The 25,589-nt window shown below is 43.8% G+C and overlaps 1 protein-coding gene across 2 annotated transcripts in view; it reads right to left on the bottom strand.

Moving 5' to 3' along the window:
* Positions 1–25,589, bottom strand: part of BMERB1 (bMERB domain containing 1) — a gene marked incomplete at both ends in the record, with an annotated part of 55,196 nt that overhangs the window by 22,829 nt on the left and 6,778 nt on the right. The window contains one exon of one of the 2 annotated variants that reach the window (XM_084216359.1): positions 18,669–18,774. The exons of the other annotated variant lie outside the window; for it this stretch is intronic. Within the exon in view, the coding sequence (XP_084072485.1) occupies positions 18,669–18,774 (106 nt within the window). Of the gene's footprint in view, positions 1–18,668; positions 18,775–25,589 lie in introns of those variants that run through there. 2 annotated transcript variants of the gene reach the window in all.

The following is a 25,589-nucleotide window of genomic DNA, read 5'->3' on the forward strand; positions in this document are numbered from 1 at the left end:
AAATCTCTACTGTGAACCAAGCGATGTCACTGTCACTGCTGAGCTCCAGAACAGGCAGGGAGGGGCTGCAGGGATGGGATCCACAGCAAGGGCAGGGTCTGCCCCACCAGGGCCCTCTGGATCCTCTTCCTTGTGGCTCTGCTGCTCTGGAACCCAGTCACACCTTCCAGAGCCACCCCAGTCCCCCAGCAGGAGCAGAGCTCCAGCCCAGCTCTCTACCACTGCTCTTCTTCATCCTTGCCATGGATGAAGACCATCCCAAATGGGACTGTGCAGCCCATGGCTGCTGCAGCTCCTCAAGGGATGGTGGCACAGAGCAGCTGTGTGACCTCTCTGATGTGGAAACCACCCAGCAGCAAACCTGCTCTTCAGCCCACCCAATGATGGTGTTCCAGTCAAAAATTAATTAAAGTCATTGCTCTGGAGTGGATTTACAGTGAGCACTTTGAGGCCTGCTTCCCCTCCCTTAAATTGTCCAGTAATAAGACAATCCATGTTAAGAAGATGTAAATGGATAAATTTTGCTCCAAATCTGGGTCAGAACTTCTGGGGCTCTTTCAAAGAATTCAGTGAAATTCCCAAGGTAATCCTGTTTCACTGAAGTATATTAAGTGCTAATAGAGCAGAGTGCAGCAAGTAAACTCTTAATGCTACTTCACATACCAAAATCAAGACTCTCAACACCACTATTAGTTGATGAGACAAAGCAGAAGTAAGCAGGATGCCCAGGTCAGAAATGGATGAACAGAGAAGCAGCTAGTGCCACTTCAAAGCAGCATGCTTGGTGGGAATTGAAATAGTTGCATAATGCAGAAAAAATTCATTTGTTATACTTCAAAATATTCCAGATAAAAATATGTTGATGAGAAAAGAATCAGATTATTCCTGCAGCTGGTCACTAACATGTCACCTGGAGGCTTGAAAGGCTAGCCTTGCAGCCAGCCTTTTACTGTGCCTTCTGCTGTTGCCTCAGGGTTGATTCTTTTCTGTTTGATTCAATCCTTCTGATGGAGTGGCCAATAACTAACCTGTACAGGAAAAACTACATTTCATTCCTTTTTTCTAATCTAGCCTGCTGCAGGATTCTATTACTGTGAATCCTAACAATTACTGAATTTGGCATGTGTGTGGCACATTGTATTCATTCAATGCTTTGTGATGGAATTACCATAGAAATACAATCCAAACAGCTGCAATGTGCTTTGTTCCTGGATTGCTGAGAGGCTGCAGCCTTGTGCAATTTCAAATGGGTAGACTGGGGGAAAGGGACAAAAGGGGCAGTGCCAGTGTGGCAGTGAGCTGTTGTAGGGGCAGTGGGCACATGCCACACTCCTCTCACTGCCTGCCTCTCTTGGTTTGGACACTGGCAGCACTCTGGCTTTGGGACACATCCCAGGAATGTTCTCATCCTGCTGCAGAACACAGCTCACAGGCCATTGCAGGGGGTCTTTCAGAAATGCTCCTCTTTTCCCTCAAGGCAATCTCTTCCCTCTGCTGGTCAATTTGTTCTCCTGTTTCTTCTCTAGCACCAAGAATAGGTTGGTGATGGCACAAATTCAGTAAATTTGGGATGGTGCTGCTGGTTCATCAGGCCTCAGTGAGCAGCACAAATACCTGGTGAATTTTAACACTGTCTAAAGCAATCTCTAAAGACAATAGGAGTGTGCAGAGGCTGTCACTGGAGGAGCAAAAAGCTGATGTGCTGCTCCAGTCACAGTCAAATGGCAAAAGTTCTCAGAATCACTCTGCTTGCACTGCTGTCAATGGCACTGAATGCTGGAGATAACACAGCTGAATTTTGCTTCTAGCAGGAAGTTGATCTGTTTTTCTTCTTATTGTGCCTGTTATAATTTTTGAGTCCTTATTGATACTTCTCCATGAATGGAGCAACACATTTAAATTTTGTGTCTCTAGCACACAGAGCCATGTCTGCACTTTGGGCTGACAAAGGAGCTCAGCTCCTTCACAGCTGGCCAGATGTGCTTTGTCCCTGCAAGCAGTGGTAGCCCAAACTTTCTGACACAACCGTGTCTGCTGGAAAATGCCAGAGAAGTGGAATTCAGAGTATTTGGGGGATAACACATTGCATTCAGTACATTTACTATAAAGTCAGAAAGAATTCAGTGCAAAGACCCTTGTTTCCTTTCAGTGCATGAGGATCCAGAACAGCCTTGCATTTCTGGAAATGTTAAATTTCAAAAAAAATAACCCAGAAGTTTCAACTGCAATGCAACTCCCAGATGCACGGGGGGTAACCTTAGAGCCTTGGGATATTGGCTTAAACCAGGCATCAAGGCTTCAGATATTTTTGCCAGACAGCAGGGCACCCAGAAATCCCAAAGGTGTTTTTCCCACATGCTCCATGTCTCAGCATGAACCTCGGGGCTGTCCCCTCGCAGCTCGGCTTTGCAGCAGGCAGCTGTGAAAGCTGGCAGCTCCAGGGACCCTCCTTGGCAGGAGGGATCCAGAGATGCCTCCTGAAAGCTGAATAAACACCAGGATCTCTGGGACTCTCATGGTCATCCAACATCCCTGCTTCACAATAATTTGGAGAAGGAGAAAAAGAATTAGGGGATTTATCTGATTTGTGGGGAATTGTGGTGCACCTTTGCTTCCAGCAGACCTGAAGCACAAAGCACTGGCCAGCTCAGCTCTGTGCTGTGTAAGGATCATTTATGTGCTGGGACAAACTGCTGCACTCGAGCAGTTCCTTGCATCTGGTGCATTCTGCAGCTCCTCAGGCAAAGATCAGAATTTCATGTCTGTAGAGAGACACATATGATTAATTCTTTTCTCTGTTCATCCATCTCTGCTCATTCAAAACCCACCACAGATCATTCTGTTTCCATATAATTTCCTCCCCAAGAACTATTAAATCATCTGCTGTGACTGGTGATGGCTCTGTCCATCAGCCAGCTGTGGTCTGGGTGTAACAGCACAATTATAACATTGGGATTTATTTTGTCCAGGTCATGAATACTTTTTTATTCTTTAATCATCACAGATTTACAGCCTAGACTCTTCAAACATAAGTTTCTACTTCCAAAGTATTTCGCTCATACTCTACCATATGACCCCATTTTAAAATTAGGTGAGCAGAGAATATAAAAAGCACTGTGTGCAATTGCCCACTGCACTTCCAGAATCACTGCCCTGTCTGTTCCACATCTAAGAGTCTCTGGTTATAAAAAGATTATTTTAGTTGCTTATCCTGTATGTTCTTGCTCTTATCTCCAAGCTTTGACCTTTTATTTTTTATTATTTACCTTTGCAAGAAAGCCTGTTGGCAGCAGTCTATTCTTTCCCATTTCAGCCTTTTGTATACTTGGTCTCACTGAGATTTCTCTTGAAATACAAATGCCAGATTCACAGTGTTCAATGTTAACTCCTTCCTCTAACTCTGAAAGCCCTTTTGGTTCCTTTCCTGTGCTATTATACTCAAAAACCTGCACACAATGTCTCCTGTCACATCTGATGGAAGTGCCTGCAGTTTCCCCCTGCCCAAATAAGAATCTCAGCTGCTTTCCATCTTTTAGGCTGCATTTCTGTAGAACAAGTTGCATTGCACTGGATACAGCTGGTTTAAAAACTGAACCTGAAAAAGATCCTGCTTTGAGTTTTCTCACTGAACTACACAACCCCCAGCAGAACTAGACAGTCAGTGGTAAAAGTGATTGCTAATTAAGGATGGTCTTCAGTACTTTGCTAACTAGAAGTTTTACAGTTAAATGATGGTTCCAACTTTCTAATTTAGGGATGATTTTCTGCCCTTGCTCCATATTTAAATATATATATCAGCACAAATCCATAATTATAAGATCTATCAAGATCTTGCCTCTTTAAAAAAGCATCAATTAAAGTCTTGTTTGTTATCCTGTAAAATTTATAAGCAGTAATTATTCTTGGCTTTGTTTTTTGTCAGTTTATGACAGTTTCTGTTTCCTAAGTGGGTAATTATGCAACCCTTTAATCTTACACTTCCCCCAGGAAAAAGATGTCTCCAGTCTTAAGGAACTGCTCTGTGCATAGAAAGCCTCCTCTTGGTTGTAATGATATCCTGAAAAAACAGCTCATCTGGCAATAGCTGTTCATCCTGCCCTGGCAGTGGGATCCTGTGAATCATCACCAGCCCGGAGTTCTTGTAGAAATTTAATGTCAGGCAGAGGTCTCAATGTGATATTCAGACTTAATGAACCTCAAAATCTATACTGCCATCCTATGTTTGGATTATAAATTCCATTTGTTCTATCCTGCACTTCAGCTTTCAGGTTTCAGCACTCTCCTGGCTCCTGACTGTGCCAGCCTCGTGGTGTCACCTGCTTGTGGTGATGGGGACAAGCTCAGGTACCTGCAGGCACAGCAGGGCAGGCTCAGGAAGCAGAGAGGATTGATTTGGCTGTCATCTGGGGCTTTACTCATTGAGGCAGGGTTTGGCTGTTGGAGCTCCAGTGCCCACTGCAGTCACACACTGCCCTACAAGGATTGCAGACTCTCTCCATGCAGGAGGTCACAAGGATCCATCCTGCCAAATTAAACCCTCCCTTCACCAGAGTGCTCCATCCCTGCTTTTATGTTCCTCCTCTGGACCTAAGGGTGCTTGTGTGCCCCACTCAGTACAGTGGGACAATTTGCTCTTTAATTATCTGTAACTAGAGTCAGTTCTAGCTGTAAATCTGTGTTTGATTTGCTGAAAATCGTATCAGTATGATTTTCATGGCAGTGTTTTCTACTCCTGGAAGTTCTGCTAGCTTTCTCTATTTTTATAGTCTTTGATTTGTGACTCACAATACTCTGGATACTCTGGGAGGACATTTCCTCAGTAGTACCCTCTCTTGCAGTAGTTTAAGAGCTAATACAAGACCACATTTACAGACAAGGAAACAGGATTTCAGTACAGCAATAAACAACCAGGAAGTCAGAACTTAATATTGAACTAAAGTTTCTTTGAAAAGATAAGGAAAAAACAGCTTCCTATTAAAATCTTTGCAAAAACAATGAATAAAAGCCTCAGGCTTGCTTTGATTATGCCATAATATTGTCATAAATACAGATTTTATTCGTGTGGTAGAAATTTGCAGGATGTAAACTCAGGATATGCAGAAGTATGTCCACTGAGATAAATTACCTAATGGCACTTACAGGTTGGATCTTGAAAACCCTTAGGGGCTTTGACACTCCAATTACAGGGCTCAACTTTGCTACTTTGAAGTCGATTCCAAGACTCTGTCTGGGCAATTTGCATGCCCCAGCCAATTTCCATTCACTCAGTGATAACAAGGTTCTCACATCTCTCCAGCTGGTTAGAGGGCAAACGCATAAAAATGAGGAAAACATAACCATGAAAACAGCAAAGGGAGTTGGAATGAATATCTCTTTATAAAAACCTTTTTAAACTCAAGTCCTATCGAATTAACAGTCTCCAGACACATTATTCATGGATTCACACACAATTCTCCACTCAGCTGAAACCAAACCCTCTGTATTAATATCAGCTGCATCTCTGAGTTGAGGCAGTTTTCAAATATCCAGATTCTAAATTTGGCAGATTTAACTTTTCTTTCCTTATGGTGGCTGTGATAAGGTCACAACAGCTGATGCCTTCAGAGCAGGCTGGCCTGCAAAGGACTGCTCACAGCCAGCTCAGGATCATCTCAGTGCAGTCCTTTCACACATTGGACACAAATATTGAACAGCACACTGGAGCCTCAGAAATCCTGACAGAGTGCAAAAAGGATTTGCTCACATACAGGAATTTTTCAGAGCAATTCCAGCACATTGGAAGGGCATTGTCACCCTTGACTGGTGCCACCACTGCAGAGCCCAGCTTTCAGAGCCTGAACTCAGCCACAAACTCTCTCCAAGACAACTTCAGTCCATTTGCAGAATAGCCTGTGGTATCTCATCCAACCATTTCTGTTGGGCATAAAGAAGGATGAAGTGGCTTTGAGTGGGATTAAAAGAAAAGCTGTCCACATAATTAGGTCTGCAGAGAATTATGACAGACTTCACAAAGTACTATAATTGAATTGTGCAAGGACATTTTCCAGACTTCCTACTGTTGTTTCCAATTTTAAATAAACTCTAGTTTGGGTACCAGTACCACATTCCTTGTTGCCAGATGCTCTGACAACAGGACTTTTTACACATTGGGCTGGTGACTTCAGGTGAGGTGTGAAAGCAATTTCCCCCAGACCCCTTTCCATGTCAGTCTGGAGCTAAGCAACCTAATTTGTCTTGCTGTAACTGAAATAAGAGAGTGGCATTTTCCCACCTCTTCCTAGGAGATGTACCACTGTGTACTCCACCAGGGATTCTCCTACTGACCCAACCAGATGGAAGGGTGCCCTCAATATTCCAGCAGGACTAAAACCAGAAATGTCCCCTAATGTTCTCTTCTGGTTTCTCACTCTTCTCTCTGCCCCTACACACAGATAAACAAACAAATAAATAAATCTCTGCATGTGACACAAATCAGCTGATTTCTCAAGATACTGTTTCATATGCCACATATCACAGACTTAGAGAAGATTCTCTTAATTACATACCCAGTCTGGAATGTGTTCCATTTAAAATGCTGCCCAGAGAAATTCTCAGCACTGAGGCAATGTGTGACCTCAAACCTCATGGATGAACTCACTCTGCTTTGAAAAATCAAGACAAACACAAATACTTGGTGCAAAGTTTGAGGTCTCCTCTAAGAGACGTCACCTTTCTAACAAGGCATGTGTTAGAAAAAGGAATTTTTTTTCATCTGAGACACAAATTTCATCTCAGGGCACCTCCACATTACAAAAGGAGAGATCAAGATTTTTGACATACGCTGAAGGTACACCAAGAATTGGCCACCACAAACCCAACAGATCAGAATCCTGCTTCTTAAGTTGAAATCCCCTATTTATGAATTAAATATAAGCCTAAGAAGAGCTAGAAACAAATTTGTCTTTCAGTGAAATATTGGGATGCCACCAGCATGAAATCTGTTGGTTTTTAAAATTAATTAAGCTAAATTGCTTCCTTTTTCCTTCTTCTTTCCCCCTCAGGTTACCTTTCCTATTTGATTCTCTGCCTTTACAATGAGATTTTCCTATTTCATTAGGTGTTTTTCTCCCCTGCTGCTATATGAAAACTTGCAACCAGCAAACAAAACAATATTGGTTCTATTCAGGAAGGGTTATCAGGCAGAATGAATAGACAAAACCCACTCACTAGAACCTGTCTCAGACCACTGTTCAGACAGTAAATTCCACAGGATTAAATAATGGATTCACCTTTTGTTTGCAGTTTTAAGCTCTGCCTACTAATTCTTAATTTAATGGGAAATTATTTGTAAAAAGGAAAATATAAGCTCCATTTAATTATTTCCTCAACACTCATTATGCAAAGTTAATGACCTTCTGGATTAAGTAAGCCTTTTGTGATGAATCTCATTTTCACAAACATTTATCTGAATTGATTATCTTTGACCTAATTAGTGTTGGTGCAGACTGGGGTATAAAACAATGCTCAAGTACTGCTATAAACAGTTCATCCTATTTTATTTGCATCTGTTTGCACATTTTTCAGTTTGTTTGCAATATTGATTCATCTAGAAAGACACACATCTCAAAAGAGCCATCTCCCAAGCTGTTTCTTTATTGGACTCACCAGCAAACACCATTTATCCTAACCAGCATCTGGTAATGCCCTGGGCCAGCCCACAGAGCTGTCACTGTAACCATGCTGCCCACTCCTCTTGGACAGCACACCAAAACCTCCCCCTGTTCTTAGGGGAGGACATTCCACAGGACCTGGACACTGATGACAATCCTGATCATTTTTCTTCTAGCAGGCAGAAAATGGTTTCCAGCTTGGGTATTTTGTCTTTCTACCACTCCAGAAAGAGGAAACCTGGGAAAATGATTCAAAGGATATTCCATGAGATGGGATCCTGTTTCCTGCTCCTTGTACATTTTACTCCCCTGCAAAGGGCAGTGGATGCCCTCCTCACAAACACACAAATGTCTCTTCTCCCTCGTGCAGAGTGAATGCAAACATGCCACAAGGACAAGATTTTCTTTGCTGCAAATACTTCTATTTGTGGAGGACTCACAGGAGACAGGTTTTTCTTGCTTGCAGCACAGTGATGTAACACCCTCCCAGCACGAGAACAGTTACATCAGATTTACTCAGCTGGGGCTAACCACATAATTTCAAAACAATAAAATTAAGTGCTATGATTTTCTCCACTACAAGAACACTTTTACAAATATATTTTATATCCAGATTATTCTACATAAAAGGTAAACTCCATTAAAAAAAAAAAACTGCTGAGGAAAAAGCTCACATCAGCTACTATGAAATGACTGCAACTAAATAAAACCAGGAAAATGATTGAAAAAATGCTTTGCCTGGCTAAGAGTGATGTTGGAAGAGCTCTTGTACCTGTTCTTTGTTTCTGATAGGGAATTATCCTGAAATTTCAGCTCTCTGGCAGGATATCTCTGCTGAACAGACACAACTTGGACCACACAAGCTGAGAATGCTTTTTGTGCATTAGGTGTGGTGTGTCCAGCCCCAGGTCCTGCAGCTCTGCAGGCACAGCCCTGCAGCAGGGCTTTAACACTGCCCTTCCTTCTCTGAATGAACAGAGGAGCTGAGGGAAAGCTGCAGGAAAGCCAGGAGGAATCGAGGTGGGGATGAATTGAGCTCAGCCATTCATTCCAGCACACTGTGTCTGCATATCAAAGGCAAGAGGGAACACGGTGGAAAATGCTGCTGGAGAGCTGGCAGCCATCCTGGTCAGGGAGAATGGAAAGAGTTCCATAACATGTAAACCTTCAAACAGCCCTTCATCCTCCCCTCCTCCCCCAGTGATTGTCCTGGTACCATGTCACATCCCTTTTGAACACTTTTTTCACTTTATCAACAAAGAAATAAAGGACCTGCACTGGTCCCTGGCTGCCTCCAGGTACCTCAGTGCTTCCCACACCACAAGCACCAGTCACTTGTCCTCACTGTAGTGACCTCCAGTGCCTCAGAGGCAGAGAAAATAACAGCCAGAAATCAAACTGCATTAGTTCCCTCCTTCTAGAGGTCTGGTTTGTAGGAACAGGCACTAGCTTTCCTAGTAGCTCTCCAATTATTTAAAGAGAATGCAGAAGTGTCAGGAGTTGCAAATCCCAGAGTAGCCAGCTCTGCTCATTAATACCTTCCCATGGGGTGGGGGGTGTGCAGGACAGATCAAGTGCTCAAAAGAATATTTTATTTTTATTTTATTTTTCAAAATAAACCCCTGTGAGACGAAAACTTTCTTGACATTTAAATAAACCATGATGCTGACAATGCAGCTGCTATTGGATTTCCATACTCCTTTCACCTTTTCCCATGATGCTGTGAATTGAAAATACAGCCTTGTGCACTTTAAACAGCAGTTTGTCCTTCAGAGAACGAGGAGAACACACAGCTGTGTGCAGCCTGGTGGGGAGCTTTGCACAGTGGATGTGATCTGACAGCTCTTTCTATGAAAAAATGGATCCAAAACGAGGGAAATTGCCTTTGAAGGTCGAGCCAGAAGCCCTCATTGTCACTTTTATTCAGTGGCACTGGGTTAGAGTGAGGAGCTGTTTCAGTGTGGCTCAGGAAAGCTGCCAGGAGTCAGGAAGGCTCTGGAAGGGGTTTCTGTGTCCAGCCCTGCCAGGAGGTTGGAAATAGAAACTGGAGCAGTTCCTGGCTGGGGCAGGTACCTTCCCTCTGTGGATCTCCACTGAAACCATTGCACATTCCCATCTGCAGCGAGGCTGAGTTGAAGCCACACTCCAAGGAAAGCAATTCAGGCTACATCACTTCATTTTATGTCATGGAGATTTAAAAAGCAGTATTAAGAAACACAGATTACTTGTTCATTTACTTCTGTCATTTTGCTCAGTGGTCAAAGGAAACAGCCTGTGGATTTCCATTTTATTCCTCACCAGAGTCAGATTCTGATCCTGTAATACTAACAAAAAGCTTCAGCATTTATGTTTCAAATGCTGTGACAGTGCCAGCTGCAGCCAATTTTCAGGGATTTAAAACTTATTTAGTTTGGTATTTTTGAAGGACTTTTTCTATCTTTATTTTTTTTTTTTAATTCCAAAACACAAAGTCAACAAAATGTTCACTGTCAAAGAGTCTTGTAAAACCCCTTTAGGAATAAATATATGAGCATCAGTTGATAAAGAGCAGCATATGTGCAAGTGAAATAATAGTAAAATGGCCACAGGCATTTCAAGATTTCCCACCTTCAGGACATTCTCCTATCTGACTGCATACCAGACAGTTTGCTTTTCTGCCTCTCCCCACTCTGATGTGATTCTCTAACACAGTTTTCTAATAGTGATCTAAACATCTTGGCTGGTAATTAATTTTAGGTAACTATAAAACCACTGGGTAATTATTATAGACATGCAAGTCCAATCCAGTAAAGACCAAAAGTGATTCTGGTGTGGAGAGCTGCTTCAGACAGCAAAGAAACTGCTTCACATAACAGATTCCCCCTCCAGCAAGTAAATAAATATTGAGAGAATGCTCCTCGGAAGCCAAGGAAAAAAGGTGTTTCTCATTTGATGGGACAGGTAATTTCTCAGGGGGATGAATGCTGCTATTCTGAAGGCCATGGGCATGCCATGTGTGCAGTCTGACAGCAGAGTGGGAGGTCAGGCAGCACAGAATCACACTGGGATGCTGTTCTTCAGTGTATGAGGCGCACAATACCTGCAGGGAGCCACAGGCTGAAGCTGTGTCCTTTCTTAAAGATCAAATAACCAGAGCCAGAAAAGCCAAAACCAGCTGGTTGTTTCTCACTGAATTCTGAGGTGAAACAGCACAGGGCTCTTCAAATCACACAAATGATGACAGCTGGCAAAAAAATGTTTTGTACTTGCCTTTCATCTGTGGATGTGGAGTCGTTCTCTAGCAAGCCCTGTTTTCACCAAGGAAATGGCTTTTGCATGCTGACTTTTGATTCACTTTTCTTTAAATACACTAACACTTTCTTCCTCACAACTGGCACTGGGCAGCTACAGGTTTGAGCAGATTGAGGAATCAGAGGCAAAGAAATGAAGGCAATTCAAGCAGAGCTTATCTATACCTGAGACAAATCCATAGCTGGCTGTCCCCTTCTCTTTGCATACCAGAAAGAAAGAAATTTCATCATCACAGGATGTTTCACCCCTTGCCAAGGCAGAGACTAATGGATCCTGATTTTACTGGCTTTCAAATCACCATGGCTTGCCCTTCACTATCACATCCCACACACTGTCTGTGCCACAGACAACATCACCCTGAAGGAAAATGTGTGCCTCAGAACCTGCCAAACTGCAGGAACTTCAATCCCCTGCCAGGCACGGTGCCCAGAGGAAACTTTATGGGAATCCATGGTAGAGGATGAGGAGAGAAACTCCAGATTGGATAAGGGAGGTGGGGACACAAATGCATAACTGAATTTCTGTGCCTTTCTCTTGTGTGAAAAAGGATAATCTGAGGAGCGGCACTCGCTGTAGGGGCTCCAGTGAGTTTCCAAATGATTCACTGCTCAGCCAGGGAGCCTGAAGTGCCACCAGCCTGCCAGTGCAAAGGGTTCTGCAGGGAGCAAATGCTCATCCCTGCTTGCCACAGGGACAAGTGAGAGCAGAGAGAGCAACCCCTTGCAGGGGCAGCCTGACACAGACTCCCAGCAGAGCCCTCCTGGCAGTGACACTGCCCCCAGATTCCCTCCCCAGAGTTCCTGAAGAGAATCAAGGTGAACAGGGCTCTAGGAGATGAAGGCACAGAGCCTGGTCCAGTTTTTTACTGAAATCATTGAGGAAATTTCCATTCATGCCAATGGAGTCAGCACTGTGTTTTCTATTTTCAACCAAGAAAGTGCCAGTCAGGCTTCTCCATCCTTTCCCAGGTCACTGTCCTGCTCTTTTGGCTTCAACTCCATTGTTCTAAAGCTCACTTTGGCCTCCTGGACTGAAAGGACAGAAGTGGTAGAAATGACTGTTGATTCCTTTCTTGGTTTGAGTTGTTTTCTACAAAAGGTGAACAAATCTGTTAAATCACTTCATAGTGAGATCTTTTGTTCTAATTTTAACAGTATATGAGAAAACCCAAATGTGGGGGTAAAAAAACTACTAAAAACCCTAATCAATGAAGGTTTGGGTGGTGGAAGGATTCAGGGCAATAAAAAGATCTTTAAACACTGCTGATATTCTTACAATGACAAATTCCCTCTTGCATTTTGGTAGTGTTGGCAGTCCTTGGGCTTTTGCAATGAGCAGCTTGTGTCACTGGAAATCATTCATCCTCATTCAGTAACAAACTCTCTTAAAATTATTTTCTCAGATATTTTGCCCTTTATGAGCTGACAGAATTTTGATAATTCATGTTTCATTGCTGATCCTGAAGGGCAACTAACATAATTTATCCAAGGGTGCTCCTCCTGATTTCTCATAGTTTGCCCTCCAAGCATACATTTTTCATCTCTGAGTTTTGAATCCATTTATACTGTGCCTTTTAAGCAGGCAGACAGCAGAACATGTTTCATGGAAATAAATCAGCATTATTTATTGTCTCTGGGTCTATTTTATTAAGTAAGATTTTTATGAAAATGGAACATACTTGGCAACAGAAGAAAAGCCCTCTGGGAATAAGGATTAAAGAGTGCTGAGTTCCAAACTTTCTTGTGCTCAGTAAGTACAAGAAAATAAAGAGTGCTGAGTTCCAAACTTTATTGTGCACAGTAACTACAAGAAAATTCTGAAAACCTCACCCAGGATACACAGTAGTTTGCAGTGCATGCCCAGTCCCAAATGTAATTTTTGATTTCTGTTTTCTAACCACCCTTGAGGCAGACATACACACATTCTCACAAGTCGTTTCTCTGATGAAAACATGCCATGCAACTAAGACATCAGTTATCAAACACCATAAAAAAAAATTACACAGACTGAGTCCATAATCCCACAGGCTACCAACAGCAAGGATGATTTGTGTAGTTCAAAGTGTCCTACTTTCCAAACCTAACACATTTTTTCTGTAAAATATGTTTAAAGGAAATGAGGAAATTCATGAGCAACAGTCTCAAATATGGCACTTTATGTTCATCTCTGCCTTTATCAGCGATTATTGTTGACACTGGTCTGCCTATAAACCCTGCATCACAGGTGGAGTGTTCATTTCCTGCTGGGCAGAGGTGGGCACAGAGTTTTGGATGCCATTAACCCTCAGCTTTATGAGTGTGTCAGGTGAGAGAAATGTCTTTGCTGAGACACGTGAGTGGATGTGCAGCAGCAGGATCTTGGTCCATAATAACCACCATGTTTTTGCAAAGTAGCCCCTATCCAGGGTTACACAGGAGGGGTCAGGCTGGTAGGGAGCACTGTGGCTCATCTCTCATTCCCTGCCCAGGCAGGGTCGTTCCCGAGCACACAGCACAGGATTGGGTCCGGATGGTTCTGGAGTATCTCCAGCAAGGGAGACTCCACAGCCTCTCTGGACAATCTGTCCCAGGGCTCGGTCACTCACAGGGAGGAAGTTCTTCCTCATGTTCAGGTGGAACTTCCCGGGCATCAATTCCTGCCCGTTCCTCCCGTGCCATTGCTGGGCCCCGGGAGCAGAGCCCGGTCCCTGCTCGGAGCCCTCCCTGCTCACACTGACAGGCCCTGCTGAGGTCTCCTCTCAGCCACCTCCTCTGGAGGCTCAACAGCCCCAGCTCCTTAAGAGTCCCAGTTCCCCCCACTGTTGACCAATATTTAGTAGGAATGCACTCTGAGGCACTAAAATATTTCCAGCTCTCCCTTTTCCTTCTTCCTCTGTCTCAGTAGCTGCCTGGAGCAACCAGCTGTGGGAGGGAGAATTAGAAAAATGAGACAAAGTGTATAATAGTATAAACTGGATTAGTCTCACTCTGTCAATCATTCTCTGGGCTCTTTGTGAAGCAAATGAAAACCCAAGTTACAGCTTTCCTTCATGAGCTACAGGGGATGCAGCAACGACCTGGTGGAGGTTATTAAATGGAACATTTTAGGTACACACTGCTAGCCAAAATCACCACTGACTTAGAAAAACACTAAGCTGTGTAGGGGAATTTTAGAGCAACCTGAGTGCCATCAAAGCAGGTGAGTTTTACAACTCTTCCATAGAAAACAGCCTCCATCCTTTCTAGAAAACCCTTTCTGGTTTTCATGTGGGAGTTCTGTCTTGGTTCCACAGATGAGACACAGCTGCTTTTCCTCTTGAAGTACAACACAAATATGATAACATTAAAATTAAGGTAAAAATCTAGAACTGGCAGCACCCTTCCAATCTGTTGTCTTTGTTGATGACAATGTTTGGCCTGATATTTTCTAAAAAGGTCCAGGTTGCACTATGAATGTTTTATTGTCACTTTCCATTTTTTGGTCACTCTCTTTTCAAAAATTTTACACAGTTGTGGGTTAGGGGTTTTTTATAAATGGAGACATGGAAAGAATATTAATTACATTCTCTGTTGGAAGCCCATGTTCAGACCTTCACAAAGCCAGCACTCTTGCTGCTTCTATAAAAAGAAGCATAACTGTGTATATCCTTCAGTTAGCCTCTTTCCCACCTATTTAATAGATGGCCTGAATAAGCCTAATTTGTTTTGTGTCTTTTATTGCCTGTAATAGATACAATTAACAATTATGGGAAATTTACAGTGACACAAGGGCAAGACTGTGAAGGAACAGCAATGGTGGTTGGGTCATATAAATTCTTTTTGTGCCTCTGAAGCTTCATTTTTCTTTTTTCTTTTTTTTTTTTTTTTCTATTTTAAATCAGAGTGGAAACATGATGAGCTTGGGGAGCAGTGTTATGACAGTATGATGGGCAGGGTCATCCTGCACCCCTGACTGACTGGGGAGGGGTTGCAGTAACAGGAAGTTTTTATGCAAAGCACCAACATGGGTTTCTGTGAAATATGTGGGGTATTATGAAAGAAGGCCCAAAGGTATTTGTTTGGATATTGAACTATGAGATGACAGAAACAAAATATTAAATAGCTCACGTTTTCAGTGCTCAGCAGCAGAGCATGTAAATACAAACAAGAGTCTTTCTGGCTAACAAGTTTAGAAAGATTTTGAAGACAAGCCAAGTGAATGTGGTGAAATAAGTTTTTCACATGTGTCAGCCCAGGATCTCAGTGAACCTGGGACCTGTTCTGTCTTTCTGCTGTTGGAACAAATCAGAGTGATCTCAGAACAAGATTCACCCCACTGGTGCTGTTCTGGAATGCTCTCCCAGCTCCTTGCCTGGACAGAACTTGTGCTACAGCACAGCAAGAAGGGAGAGCAAGAAAAGCCCCCTGTGAAGGTTTCATGCTGCTGCTGGATCTCATGATGGGAACCTCCAGCTTCTGTAGTACTGAGCTGTAACAGGGTCCTTTCCCCCAATCTCCATGTCATATTCCAGAACAGTCAAAAAGGTGGATCTCTGCAATACACGAGTGTGGCAGCTCACCTCCAATGCTCAGTTACCTTTCAAATGAAAACAATACACAAGTTTCATGGTGCACTAAACTGCATCAAAACATAACCTTTGCAGTTTTCTGGCATTTCTGCTTCCTTACGCTGATTCAACCTGGAGGATTCCTGGTCAATTTTGCATTTAGCTCCAGCCCTCCTACAAATTGCAAGAGGACAGAAAAGCTCAGCACAAATGTAACTGAGAAGCGCAGTGTCCAAAAGGATGGTGAAAAACTGCTTTGTTTCTCTGTGGCTCTTTGCCTGGTGTGCATGCAGTTATTTAATCAGGGCATTATGAGGCTCTGCCAACAGCAAGACAGATGATTCTAAATGAAGCTGTGCACTCAGTAATAAGGACTGACCAAAGTGCTCCAGTGCTCTGCTTCAGAGCAGGCTCTCCAAGACTATGTTGTAAAAATCATTTACTGGGAAGGCTGTAACCACCTTATGATTACACAAGCCTGACAATTCCTAAGCTTGTCTTTTATATGCATGCACTAGAAAACAGATGAGTTGCCCTGTACATAGCAAACCACCATTTTTAGTGTTCTCTAGTCCTTGGAAATTCCCTCTTGCATGAGAAGAGAAAGGCTTCAGGGACTTGTTAAAGAGACGCCTTTAAGCAATTTGCTTCATATTTCGCTCGCACAGAGCCTGACACAGTCAGGTCACAGGGCACCAGATCCTCAGCTACTCTGAACCCCCTTAACCCCACGGATGACCTGGCTGAAGGAGGCCACTGGAGGGTAGAAATACGCACGATGTACATTCCACTGCTGTGAAGTAACTCATCTCCGTGTGTGACCAACACCCGGCAATGCTTTCAGTACCACGGACAGAGAAGGCAGCGCAGCGCTCCCTTTCCATTTGACAAATTGAGGAGAGGCTGCCTGACTTCCATGACGTTCATTCTCCCTGGAATGGACATAATCAGGATGTACATCCCCTTGTGATAAGGCTGCCCTCCCATCACAGGCACTGACAGGGAGCAGCACTCTGTTGTGCAGTGCTGTACAGATACACAAGTTCTGCCTCCAAAGACATCCTGATTTAATACCACAAATCCTCAGAGTGAAAAGGGCAAATTCATATGCAGTAATAAACTTCTGCTTTTGTTAATACTCTAAACGAGCATTTCATATTTCAAACAATATGCAAATACCAAAGGCTAATTGTTAACATCAGTAAAAAAGGGGATGACAGTTTTTCAGCTCCTTCACAGACAGTCTGGCGACTACTGTCATCATGCCATGCAATTTAGGATGACTGTAAGGAAGCACTACAGTAAACAGTAAGATCTATTTATTTTAAATCAATGCAAAAGTGTGACCAGAAGTCAGGATTAGCATTTAAATAGGAAAGACAGGCAGGAATCATCTAAACCAGTTACTATAAATAGCATTTTCCACAGTATTTAAAAAAGCTGAAGCCTAAGAGCAAACAAAAGAAATCAATATTCAAATATATATTATAATAATTTTCTGCTTTTCAAAGAACAGATCATGGTCTCTAGATTAATTCCTATTCCTATCGAAACTGTGACACACAGAGAAATATTCTCATTAGACAGAAAGTAGTGTGTAGAAGAGCAGCTCAGAGCAGAGCCAGGGTGCACACCTGCACATGGGGTCCTAGTCCTGCCGACAGCCCACTCTGGTGCTGGGTACCAAGCTGTGATTTGGGTGGCAGCTCAATGCTGAGCACATATTTTTGAGCAGATCAGATCTCCCTCTCAGCCTGCACATTGCTCTCTTCCAAACAGACCACCTTTTGTTCAAAACTTGCAAGACATAACCTTTCCTGGCACCTCAGGATAGCAGTTATTATTATTATTATTATTACAAGTGCTGCACTGCACTCAGCTCCCGAGTGCTGGGACAAAACCAGACCCGGTTATGAGAACAAGAAAAGCACATCTGTATCGTGCCAGGGAACCTGCAAAACTGTTGCATGTGTCTGACTCAACCAACTCAGTCAACAGAGATTTCAGCCTTCGAGTCCATTTTAGAAAGTGTGGAGTTTCTCACTCCTGAATCTGTGCCAGGCACTGCAACAAAACCAACACTGCAACTGAAGCATCAGTTGGAGAATTACACCCTGTCATCAGCATATGGTAGACAATAACATAGCCATGGAAAACTGAAGCTAGAGGTGACGTAGCATTCCAGAACACAGCACTCTCTGAAAAGTAAACATAGCATATGCACTGGCTAAAATCTGCTACCAAGGTGCTGCAAAGCCATGCCATGTTTAAAAGCATCCAGGTGAGACTTCACAATTCACATCAAAAGATGGGTGGGAACCAAGGATATCAGCAGTACTAGCCAAGTTGAAGGTGTCACGACAGATAGCACACAAAGCCCAAATTCCTGTGGCCAAACCAAACACTTGATGAAACTTAAAAAATATTTTTCTTGATACTACCTAATACAGTTTTTGTGAGTAGCTTTTCAAGATCTCTTGTCTCAGTGGTTACCTGGAAAATTACAAGGGGTTTGCAGGCTTATTAGGTTGTAAAGAAGACAGTTCTGCCAGAAGAAGAATAATAGCTGGTACCTTACAGACAACAAGGTCCCATGCATAGCGTGAATCGGCAGTGATGTATCTTTTAACTACTCTTTCCATCAGCACTTTGGACAGGTTAAGTCAATTGCTGCTTCCTGGTAAATTATGATTTCAAGACAGCTCTCCCAGCAAAGAACATTTGTTGAGCTCATCAATACAGTGCAACCACTGAAGGTGTGAATTAAGCGCTGTATTGCTGCACCCTCTGCCTGAGATAACGAGGGAATAAAGTGATCATCTGCGCTTTCCAAACGTGAAACACATGAAAGACTACCAACATTTATGAAAATCTCCACATTAAATCCCACCTGCTAAACAACGGGGGAGAGCAAACGTCCCGGTGATCCCGGCTCGGCCGCCCGCTCACCGCCGGGCTTTGCGCCGCCCGTGCCGCAGGGAGGCTGGAGCGCCCGGCGGGGCTGCCCTGGCCCGGCACAGCCCGACACAGCCCGGCTCGGCCCCCGGCCGAGCCCCGGCTCAGAGGGCAAAGCGGTCACACGGAGCCTCCTCCCCGAGCGGCCCGGGCCGGCCTCGCCCCGCCGGCAGCCCCCGGGACCGCCCGGCCCCGCCGCAGCCGGGGCTCCCCGGCCGGCCGGACCCGCACCCGCGGCCCCCACTCACTTCTGCCCAGCGCCTCCGCCTTCCACTCCGTCTCCTCCACCGCCCCGTAGCGCCGCATGGGTCTCTCGGCCTCGGCGCTGGCCGAGATGGACCTGCGGAGCTCCATGGCCGGGCTGCGCTCAGCCCGTGCAGCGGCGCGGGCGCTGCGCGGGGCTCGGCGCTCGGTGCGCGGCGCGGGGCCCGCGGGCGGGGGGCGGGCAGGGGCTCCGGCACATGCTCAGTGCGGGGCTGGGGCGGGGGAGCCGCCGCACAAAGCCATGTCGCACCTCGCACATGCTGCACGCAGCCCCTCCCGCCCGGCCCTGCCTCCGCTCGGGGGGCACTGCCCGCCCCGGGGTGCTGCCCGGAGCTCCGCGGCTCGCTGCTGCGGCTCTGCCCAGCCCAGCCCAGCCCAGCCCAGCCCTGTCCTGCTCTGCTCTACTCAGCCCAGCCCAGCCCTGCCCAGCCCTACCCAGCCCTACCCTGTCCAGCCCTGCCCTACCCTGCCCTGCCCAGCCCTACCCAGCCCTACCCTGTCCAGCCCTATCCTGCCCAGCCCTGCCCAGCCCAGCCCAGCCCAGCCCAGCCCAGCCCTGCCCTGCTCCCCTTGCCCGGCCAAGTTCGCAAATCCCCTCGCTGCCGGGCATGGTAGAACTGTCCATCTTGTGGCCAGCGCAGCGCTGAGCACATTTCTGACCTGAGCAGCTGGGGAATAATGGTGATATCCACAGCCACTCACGGTTTTTGCAGTCTAACACATCTCAGGCTCCTGTGCATGCAGCCTTTGGTTTTCCTAAAAGTCTTGCACTGACTGGAATGACACTCATTCCAGCATCACGTTGCCAGAAGCCAGAGAACAGCACTCAAACAAGTGATGCAATTTTGTGTCTCTCATTTTTCATCAGCATGCAGCTTTGCTGCTTATGCAGCCTGCTGGGAATAAAGGAAATGACTTTGCAGGAAGCACAAGTGTGATGATTATTACTGTTATTACTAAGTTTTTTCTTTTGTTGTAGAGGAGGTTATATGGATGAAATCCCTGAACAGCATTTTACAGCTGGAGCCTACCTTTTCTAGTGAGATCACATTGCACGTTACTGTGAGTGGTATAACTTCTGACACAAAGACAATGAAGCAGGAGTTAGGCAGGCTGTCCAGTGCCCCACTGCAAATCAGGGGTTTAACACTTTTTGCCTCACTTATAAAGAATCATGGGGCCCTCTGGGTGAATATTGGGAAAGCTCACTTGTTTGTCACCTACTTTTGCCTGCAAAATCTTGTCCTTAATCATCAACACTTCAAAAATACCTCTGGATTCAGTGGTACACGTACTAATTGGACTGGCACACACTGATGCTGTTGTGTGAGCAATTTTGTTTGAGGAGTGCTTCACATGCCGGAGGCAAAAACACCTCCACATTGCTTTTAAAATTGTAACTGAAAATTTCTCTACTTGTCTTCCTGAGAATTGGAATTAGCCAACAACATGAGCTAGACAGTTTCAGGACATCTTCAGGGCACTCTGATTCTTCTCTGTCAGCTGTGCTCCCCAGAGATATGAATTGAGCACCAGACATGCTAGAGCAGCTCTTGCTGGCTGTGCAGTGCCTCATCCTCGCTGCTTTGGCCTTTAGAGACAGAGCCCAAACAGAGCTGTGAGTCAAGCAGAAAAGCTGGTGGCAGGACTCTGCACAGCTGATTTTGGGTGACAGTGCAGCTGCCTGCTGGGGTGGGCTGGACTGACTCACTGGTAGAAGTGAGGAACACAAGTGTGGGAGGAATAAGAGTCCATCTGGGATCTGGATGAGAGTGGGATTAAGGGAAACAGGCTGATCAAGGAGAAGGGCCAATTTTTAGTGGATCTGAGGACTATTTAATTTCAAACCATCCTTTCAAGTTTTTTAGGTAATTACAACCCAACTGCATTGTTTAGGAGATGGGGGAGTTATCCTAGAAATAGTTGAATATTTAAAGCTCTGCTTTTGTTAGCATGGCTGAAAAACACCCACTAGGCAGAAACTCGTGTGCAAAGAATTTACTTACATAAAGCAAAGAATATATAAGGTGATTTATTATAATTAGGAAGTTTTCACCTGCCCATTTTGAGAGGTCCCAATATCCAGTAACAGTCCAGTTCTACAGAGGTTCTGCACAAAGATTTTTGTAAGAGTAGGGCCCAAGTATGTATCAATTATTTGCTAATGTAATATCAGCACTTTTGTTAGTGTGACTCTGGAGCATTGCTGCTGCTGCATTTGCCAATGGAATTAAATTTCTTTCCTACTGATGATGTTTTTCAGTGGACCTAGCAATATAAATTATAAGTGCATTTCTTTACTCATGGAGACTGGTTTTCTTCTGCTGAAAGCACTGTTAATGCAGAAAATACAGAAATTTAGGTCTTTTCTCACTGCTCATAACATACTGCCTGGTAGAGAAACAGAGGTGCACTTTGCTCTGGCAGTCATTTCCCTGGCAGCTGCAGTTCCCATTTCTCACTAAATCCTGCCACCAGGAGCTAGAGCTGGGCAGGAGCAGCTGGCAAATCCACTCTCCTATCTCTTGCTCTCTGGCCTCTGTCAGACATCAGATTCCCCATGGCAGACATGACTTACTTAGATTTACCTCAGCTATTTTTTTTGTATAGAAGGTCAGAATACACAGCACAAATTTGGGAGATGGAGCAGCAAAGAGTCAGAGAATAAATGTATGGTAGAAAGAATGGAAACAGTCTGTGCGCTTCAAAAGCTGCAGTTCTGACCAAAACAGAAATTTCAGAAACATACTTCACTAAACTCTTTTCTTTCCCATTTTACTTTTGTCTTAGTGAATTCTTTCTACATTCACTGTCTTTTTAAGGTACAAATTTCCCAGAAGAAGCTGCTAGAGCATTTGTGAAATACATTACTAATACCATGGGTAGTGAAGTTGCCCATGTAAGAGTCTTATTTTTGGCATTTGGAGCCAAGTCCAGTGGTATGACTGAACTGACTGCTGTGCAGGTGAGTCACTATGCAGGTGGCATTTGCATCAGTGATGTATGTCCATAGCTGCAAAGAAAAACAGATGTTTGAGTTCAGTAAATGTAGATGTTGACATAAATTGGTCTGGGCTATTTTTAGACTTGCAAACACAGCAGGCAACAAGTAATATTTCAGCCTGTATGTGGGCATGTCCATTTTGAAGTAACATCCTGTGTAAATTTTGCAAATGCAGCAGCACACAGCTCCAGGCACAGCTCTCTCGGGGCCTTTTCTCATTTCACATGGTCCAAAACGTAAAGGTGACTTTCTGTAAGCTTCCATTTTACCTATACAAGTTGGTATCTTACAGAGAGAACTCAAAACTGCCTGCAAGCTGTGAGGCACCCAAAGAGGCTGTGCCAGTGTCTTGCTGATTCATGTCCCTGTGCAGTGTCCATGCTCCATTACCCCTAACAGGCAAGTTCACTTCTGTGGGCCATTTCACTACTCCCCTCACTGGAACTGGAAGCTATAAAGTCACTGCCCTGACTTCTGAAATTGTTTCTTTACTATTTGAATTTCTCTCTATATTTGTACCTGTGTTCCACTGGATTTTTTTTGCCAATTTCTTCCCCAAAATAGTAAGCAAAACACTGTATGGGTAATTGCCATGATGTATCAGGTGTAGTTATGAACACATAATAATTCATTACTGTATGATAACCATTAGTTCTAGATATAGAACTAATACAAAATCCTTCAGTGTCATTGGCATGTCATGGCTAATCAGCTGCAGTTAACAGTCTTGTTACATTTTGGATGTAAAAGTATGTGATGCATGAAATGGAAGCAGCTGGACACCCTTAGTAGGTGAGTAAAGATGGGTTTTAATTCCCAGAGAGGTGTAAGCAGTGGCAAAACAAGAATACCACAGGGCACCAGTCTCTCAGAGGTAGATTTCTCCAGGCCAGCATAGAACAACTATGAAAAAACAAACAACTAGAGGTTGAAAAAGGAATAATCAAAATTCATATTTTCTTTCCCAAATATTTCAGCAGTGAGAGGAAAGCTGTTATCCTGGCAAATTAAAAAAAAAGTAATAATGAGAGTTTGCTGTCATGTATGCACACACTAAGTATATGTTAGCTACAGTAAGATACTAATTCCAGGGCTGTAACTTAAATTTCTCTGCCACCAAGTTACACCCTGTAAAAGGACACACAATTCAGAATGAAGCTGACACTTCCTCCACAGCTAAAGGATCTCATGTGCTGCAGAACTTCGTGTGCATGGTTTGAGCCCATATGGGCCAAACCCTGTATTTATCACAGCCATCTGGGTGCTTGTGCATTTTGGTTCTGTTGTAACTGGATAGAGCACAGTGACAGAAATGGGGAACAGTTCTCATTCCCAGCCAGTTCCCATTGTCCCAATTTCTCTGGTGACTGAACTATCAGGCTACATATCCATGCTCCCTCTTGTCTGTCAGTCTTGAGGGTGTAAAATGGAAAGGGACTTATCAATATCCCATTTTTAAGGTCTTCTGGCAGAGGGGAGCATTAGCATAGGTGCCCCTGTTCCATCTCTTGCACAACCCCCAAGGGTGTGCACACTCACCTGCTGTCATTTTCCCCTGTTGTTTCACAGCCCCACTTCGTGACTGGTTTTCCCGAACACAGCAAACAAAGCCACCCATTCCTCAGTTCCTGAAGCTCCCTCATGTACCCTCTGCTACAGCACAGCTCTCCTTCCCAATGTCTTTTCTGACCCTACTTCACACCTCATTAGACTTTTCCAGGCCCGAGATTTCTTTCAGCACAAAAAGGTGTAATTGCTACTGGTGTTGCATAGCAGGGAATGATACATTCTGCTATGTTCTTTGCACTAAACTCTTTTCCTATCTGGATACAAGGTGCAAGATTTTAAGGCTCGACCACAAAAAATTAATAAACTGCAAATAAAGGGAAGGCAATGTTTATTTGGATGTTGATAAGTATATGCAACACATACAGACATGTAATCTGCATTCTTTGCTCATGTTTAAAATGGATTACAGTAACTTTAAACAAGAACTTTGTTCTTGTTTAAAATGGATTACAGATTGTGGGTTTAGCAAGTGCATGTGAGTTCTTAGTGCAACTTGGATATTAGGAGAGGACAGACAGTCCTTGGCTGGTTTAGAACAGGAATATTAGGCAGAGATAGAAAAAATATTACCTGAGGCATATGTGAAAGTCTCTGGGATTAATACAGCATTACTGTCTACATTTCAAATTAGAGGTTGCACAGCAAAAAAGGGTTTGCAAACGAGATTCAAGAGTGATATAGCAAAGGGCTAAGAGAGCTAAAGCTACTACAGTTTATCCAAGGAGTAAACAAGAAATCTGCTCACCACTACGTGCACACAGAAGGCTCTGCCTCCTGTACTTAGTCTTGAAACCTTGTCAGAAGGGGAGTAACATTTTATTAGAATGTTAGGCTAGATTGATGTGGGTAGGTAATAAAATTTCATAAGAACACATCAATAATTTCTTTGAGACACAGAATCCTCTGCCACTTGAAGACTTTGGATAAGTTCCTAGAAGATGGCATTGGAGTCACCATCACTGGTTTGATTCAGGAAGAGCTCCTTGCTTTGCATTACCCAAGGATTCAGACTGAGTGATGCCTTTTCTCCCTGTTGGCCTTGAAGTCTATGAAACAGAATTTTTCTACTTGAACTCTTTCCACAAAGCTTCCTCCTCATTCTAAATATACGAGAAGTCACAGCAGGGAATGGAGGTGGTGTCTCTCTTCCAGTTGTGGAATATATTACTCCCTTCAGCCTCAAATCTTCTGAACCATTTCCTTCCCAAGAGTATCCCACACAAACTTAACCAAGTTCAGTCAGTAAGGACCCCATTTCTAATCTCTGTTCTCTAGAAAAGTTGTTTAGATCCTTTTCCTACCTGAAATCCTCAATTCCCCCTGCAAATATATTAATTATCTAAAGAAATACTTATATCAAAATTTTGCATCTTTTTAATAAAGATCCACTGGCTTCAGCATAAGATTTTGAAGATGGGAGTTCTGTTCTGAATTTATTCAGAAATGGCAGATGACTTAATGTATGTAACTAAACTCTAAAGGCAGTGAGTAATCTCTCCTTAGTTTTTAGGCTGCTGCTGTGTTAAGGTCTGTGACATCAAATTGAGCTTTCTGCTGCATGTGGTCCATGAAGATCCCATAAGAACTTTACAAATTATCTGGCTTTGTTTATATACATATGAGTTAAAGATAGACAGAGCCAAAGAACAGCATTTAATGTTTATTAAACCTTTGCAAAAACATAGACAATTTCAATCAACTTGAAATTCATTATTTCAGTAAAATTCAAGTATTTCTTGCACATCTCACTGGATTGGCACTAGCAGTAGAGGCAGCAGCACAAGCAGGAAGCACTGGCACTTACAGCAGAGAATTGGAAGGCTGAAGCTGCATAGATTTCAAAGGTTGTTCTATAAAGAGAACTCAACACATCAGATATGGTACCAGACTAGAGGCAGTTTCACCTTTGCTGCAGCAGGAACTGGTTATTTTATGCTGTGTTACTGGGTGGGTGCTTCTGGTGTGAAAAAGACAGAGGCCTTCTGGTGAATTTTCCAAGAAGGATGTATTTAGCATACTAGTAAGCACAGAAGGTTCATTTACATAAAAGATTTGCAGTAGAAAAATAAATTTTGAAATTCTCATTTTATCAAATTCAGACTCCACATCTCCACAGCCATCTAGAATAACATGGAGCTGGAACTGATATAAATGTCTGCTCATCCCATTTGCTCTTAGAGAGGATCCATGACATAAAAATATCACCTGACTGCAGGCCTAATAGCTACTGGCAGTGTGTTGCTCCTTCCTGAGCACCTCTGTGATGTAAAATTCTGTTCATCTTGCTGGTTGAGGAAATCTGCATGTTCAGCTGGCAGTAAGATCAGGGCAA

Source organism: Fringilla coelebs (assembly GCF_963513975.1).
Source record: "Fringilla coelebs genome assembly, chromosome: 16".
Lineage (NCBI taxonomy): Eukaryota > Metazoa > Chordata > Aves > Passeriformes > Fringillidae > Fringilla > Fringilla coelebs.